At 41.8% G+C, this 5,616-nt stretch overlaps 1 protein-coding gene across 1 annotated transcript in view; it reads right to left on the reverse strand.

The window, feature by feature from the left end:
• Positions 1-1,563: 1,563 nt before the first annotated feature.
• Positions 1,564-5,616, reverse strand: part of LOC138039741 (uncharacterized) — a 5,458-nt gene continuing 1,405 nt past the window's right edge. Inside the window, exons 3-4 of the mRNA XM_068885591.1 lie at positions 4,157-4,468; positions 1,564-1,769 (exon numbers count right to left, since the gene is read on the reverse strand). Coding sequence (XP_068741692.1) covers positions 1,564-1,769; positions 4,157-4,468 — 518 coding nt within the window. The remainder of the gene's footprint in view (positions 1,770-4,156; positions 4,469-5,616) is intronic.

Consider the following 5,616-nt stretch of genomic DNA (forward strand, 5'->3'; position numbering starts at 1 on the left):
TTTGTTTCCAAAATGCACCCCCCCCCCCCCCCCTTCCTGTTTAAATATTTTTGCGTACATTCAAATTATCCTTTAAAGACTCATTAGTTCCTTCTTAAGCTTTGATAATTCTCGTAGGTTATGTTATTATGGTATTTATGTTATTTACGGGGTGCAGGGATGGCGCAGTGGCGAGAGCACTCGTGTCCCACAAAAGTGGCCCGGGTTCAATTCCCAGACTCGGCGTCATTATAGTTAATCTAGGGACTGGTTATGAACCCCTGACAATTTTAAAAGCAGGAACAATACAGTCGCAATTAGATGTTAAACCGACCGTGACCCTGCACAATCGTTTGTTTTTGGTTCGCAAGTTAATTTCGAATAAATTAGTCGAAGCTTTTGATTGACTATCCTGCCGGGTTTTGTGCAGGGTCAAGGCCAAAAAAGCGAACAAAAACATGAAACAAAGAAACTTGTCGAGTTTCATAACCAGCCTACACCTATTAACTATGGCGTCATATGTGGGTTGAGTTTGTTGGTTCTCTACTCTGCACCGAGAGGTTTTCTCCGGGTACTCCGGTTTCCCCTTTCCTCCAAAACCAGCATTAGACTTGATTTGTGTTAATCGTTAATTTCAATTTAAACTGTCCCCAATTAGTGCTTGAGCGCTAAAACGACTAGACACTTAAATAAAGTTCATCTCTCTGCTGTATCGCTTGGCGCTGGAACTCACGTTCTACTAAATTAAACACGTTCTCAATGGGATTAATATGACAACTGCGAACTGGTATTGAATTCTATCAATGCGAAAGGGATTGGCCGAATTCACACTAGAAACGAGTAACCCGTCTTGGACGGGTTTCTCGTCTGAGACGAGTTTCCCGTCTTAGTTTAGCGTTCTAAAACGCAGAAAAACAAATCCTGGACTGACAAACAGACAAACATCTTTGCCGCTGTGTTGTCATACTTTGGAAATACTAGAAACAGCGAGGCGCGGTCTGTTTTCTGCTGGCTAGGTAACCATGCACATCTCGCACCAGTACCTCGGCACCTTAACCCGTCCTAAAAACTCGTCCTAATGTGAATTCATGTCGGTAAGTCAGATAATTTTTCATCGCGAATTCACACTAGGATGGGAAACTCGTCAGACGGGTTACCCGTCTGACGAGTTTCCCGTTCTCTAATGTGAATGCTGCTATTGGTGGCTAAAGAAGAAATGTGTCTGATTTTACCTATAGCTGACATCATCTTTAAAAATTGCTCGAATCATGTGATCCAAAATACTGAATAAGTTTTAGGAAAAATTAGATGAATCAGTTTTCAGGTAGTCACTCATTCAAACAGAAAACAAAGGCACACAACGCCCACCGGGGTCAACGTAATTCGCTTTAAAAAGACTTTAAAATTTGTTATAAAAGCATTAAATGATTTAGTTAACTCACAGACTCACCAAAATTTTATCGTCTTTGAGTTCTCAAAATACAAACCTTATCTTTAAATGATTTTCTCATTCTTTACGTTTTACCGCGGTTAAACAATAAGGTTACTAATTCCGCTGGATAAGGGAAACGCACGCTATGGTGACTAGAAGAAATGAAACATCAAAGCTGTTAGACCAAAGAAAAAGGAAAACCATGCCAAAGAGGTGTTGAACGTAATTCTACCAACTTTAAACCCACACCGCCTATCTTTGGCGTAAGAGATGAACATGGATATGTTTTGACGATCTCTGAACGGGTGGCCTTCAATCCAGTCAGCTGAGGTTGTACAGTTTATTTTCTCGCAGATTTCTGCGAAAGCAAAGAGAAGAAACAATTGACATTAAAGATCCAGTCTGGTCTAGCACTTTAAATACTAAATAAAACGTCTGCAAGTTCCTTCAGCTTGGTTTTTGTGCGAATTATTTTCTCGCCTTCTCTCTGGCTAATGAAAAAGTTATTCTGCAAGCCTGCACATTATCGAATTGGCTTTAGCCATTACACATCTCACAAGGGCGAGTAGAATAACGACTTTGTTGAAAGGAAACCATGCAAGAATGTTTTGAAATCCTGATTTCATTTTATAAGGAAGCAAATGAGGCTTGAATGGCTGCTATTTGGTATAATATAAAACTTTAATGTATGGTCCCGAGGGAAGCAGTTAGTTTTGTTTTCTTTCCCGAGACGAAGCCGAGGGAAACTTCAGGACTCGAGGGAAAGCAAAACTAGTAATTAGTTTCCCGAGGGACCGGACATTAAGTGCTTTGTTACCCCCGCAGGGTTTTGGCCCAAAGGAGGCAACCTGTAGAAGCGTAAAAAGGAAAGTATGTAAATTGGTAGATATTGTATAGGGGAAAGCAATCTCGATTTGCTCAACTGAGCGCGCAAGGTGGTATCGGTATTGCTTAACAGGGCGCGCAAGGTGGTATCGGTATTGTTACCGAGTTCGTGAGGTGTTCTGGGTAACTTGAGTCACAAGGACCATCGATATCGAAGGTTCAGCATAGCGATTGAAGATTAGTAATTTTCGAATATTACAGCGCTTCTTTTTACTTTGAAAATCAAAGATTAGATTAGCTGATAGAAATCATATTGTCTGGGTCAGAAATCGATTTTTCAGGCGCAAATCATAAACAGGGGCGACAGAAACCACAATCTGCTAGACGCAAAAGAAAGCAAAAGCATAGTCTCAGTATCAACATTTTCAATAGCTCATAGCTCATGACTTGCATCACGCAAGTCACCTTAAAGCATATCTGAGATGCGGCCAACAAACCACCAAAGTGAGGGAATGTGAGAAAGATATACACATAAAATGAAATGTTGATAGAACCCACTGGGAACTCGTTAAAAGTTCGAGCCCCACATGGGATTCGAACCCTTCATCCTCCTCCTCCTCCTTAGTCGAATGCTCTAACCACTGAGCTACTGGAGACGCTATGGCGAGCAAGGGTGAAATGTGGGTCTTTTGACCTGAGCTGCATCACGCAGCTACAGAGTCAAACAATGACTGACATTTCACCCTTGCTCACCGTAGAGTCTCCAGTAGCTCAGTGGTTAGAGCATCCGACTAGATCACGGAGGGTCAAGGGTTCGAATCCCATCTGGGGCGCGGATTTTTTCAAGTTCCAAGTGGGTTCTATCAACATTTCATTTCAATTGATAGCGTATCAAATAAACGTTGATGCAACTTAAAAATAAATGCTGTTTGTTGTTGCCGATCCTTTCCTTACATCTTTCACTTTCATTTACCTACCTAATCACATTTATTAATATGAAGACATCACAATGTGCATAACATGTTACTTGGAAACACACCAATTGCCATCCGTATTATCTTAGGCGGGGGCAGATGTAGTGAAACTATTACTAGCTATATATTTAGACTTTTCCTTGAACAATCGCAGTAAAGCATCCGGAGCGGGCAACAACTGCGGAATTGTATCTCGGTCGGGAATTTGAATTTGATCAGGGACACGTGACCAAGAATCATCCAATCACTGTGCTCTTTTGTTGAGTGAAAATCTGGGTATGTAACAATGGTTGATATCATTCTCGTCACCAGAGCCTCGCATCTTATGTCTGCGCATGACCCGAGGCTCTGGGAAACTCTATGTAGGAGAACATGCTCTGTAGGGTTCTTATAACCAAAAATTGGCTATTTGAACCTTACGGCCCCTGCTCACCCCTCGTGCTGACTTGAATGTACCAATCATAGACGCTTTTCATTGTTCTTAACGAAAACCAATGAGAAGACACTTTGTTTCAGGATTCCCCAGAGCTCTTCTATGCCTCAGTCAAGAGAAGATCTCTGGGGTTGAGTTTGTGGTTGATATCCCATAGCCCGCGCTGAGGCAATGAAATCTGATCACCCTTGTGTGTCCATATTAGTAATTATTTATTCCATGAGCCCACGTTGGATAGCCCTTTGTTTTTTGCCCTTGTGTCTCTACATTTTGATACATTTTTGCAAGTAAGTGTAAGAATCCCTTCAGTCTGAATAATCGAGAGTTCAAGTTGAATCGAGTTCGAGCCATCAACAACGCGGGGGGACTGGAGGGAGGAAAAACACGGGAAGAGAGAGAGTGACTTTTGTCTTGCCTCTCCCCAACCCCTCTCGGCTTTTTCGGATTTTTCTCGACTATTCAGAAAGGAACTCCTGGCAGTCTGTAATTTCCTGGTGGCACAAATCCTCTTACCAGCGCAGCGGCTCGTTATCTTTGCAGCATAAATACAGGGAAGTAGAAAGAGATAAATAAGACATATAATCACAGTTGCATGGTACGTAATACACCCTGCTGAAGCCTTCGAGGTAACTTGTTCAGATATGCATATGGCACCAAATAGGACACTTGCTCCATAAGTGAACCAGTGCAGCACAAACCACACATTATAGGCTGACACCGTGTTGAAAACTACTTTGCACAAATCTTCATGGATTCTTATGATGTCATCAAGATGGCCATTTTGAATATTTTGGACGAGTCTAAAGGTGTCCTGTGTAAACGTACCTGGAAATTGATAGAATCAACAGAGAAGGGATTCTCCGTAAGAATGAGATAGGAAAAGCAAGCGATTACCCATTTGTATCAATGTAACAATTTGCATGCACACTCGCTGCGTATGGAATGGTGCGTACACTATCTGAATAGATTTAAGGAAAACGTATCCACAAACTAAGTACCAGTTTGCCGATCTACCATATCACTCCCTCCTTCTTGGAAGGAAACCAGGTTGTCCCAGCGTGCACGTTTTTCTCAGGGTCCCCCCCCCCCCCCTAGGTTATGAGTAAAGGTATTTTAAAGCAATTTGAAGTAAAAACTAACGGTAAAAGCGCGCGACGTTTCAACCAAACTTCGATCATTCAAGCTAAAAGTAAACATAAAAATTTCTATAAAACAAAGAAGTGAAAGTGTGTAAAGTATGAAAATGTAAAAAAGGGGTGTTAAAAAACAAGCAAGAATAACACAATTAAAAATGATTGTTATCTTCACATTTAGCTTGATAATGGCCGAAGTTCGATGGAAGCTTCGCACTCTTCCCTCTTAGTTTCCAAGGGAAAATCCCTGGCAACGAGTTTGAACAAGATTGTTAGACCTTTTTAGGCCACTCGTCGCTGCTGAGCCAAACGGCCAGAATATCTTTTCCTCGCTATATATAAAAAACGTTAAATCAACTCTTTTGAGCATGGGGTCACTTTGGTGCCACACCTGCTTTATTCTGTTGAAAAGCTGAAAAAACGAACCCCCTTAATAGGCTGTCAAAGTCAAAGCTTATGGCTCCTGCTATGCATGTTTTGATTTCAAACTGACCCCTTCGCCTGGTTAGCTCAGTTGGTAAGAGGTCCAGATGTTGAGTGGAAGGTCGCGGATTCAAACCCCAGACCGGAACAAAAACCAGGGTCTCAAAATGAGTGTTAAGATCATGCGGCCTTTGCTCAGCATCTGCTTCAGTTCTGATGATTGCATCATTAGACAGTAATGTTATGTCTTTGGCCTCTTTTCCTGGGCTAGTACAGCCTCCATACGCAAAAATTGATATGGACTTGAAAGAACGCACCCACTGATCGCAAAGAATATGGAACCACGTTGTTGTGGAGAGCATATATCTCAGTTGGTAAGAAAGATGCCAGAAAGATGCCAAAGACATACAACACACA

This window comes from Montipora capricornis, chromosome 3 (assembly GCF_036669925.1).
Source record: "Montipora capricornis isolate CH-2021 chromosome 3, ASM3666992v2, whole genome shotgun sequence".
Classification (NCBI taxonomy): domain Eukaryota; kingdom Metazoa; phylum Cnidaria; class Anthozoa; order Scleractinia; family Acroporidae; genus Montipora; species Montipora capricornis.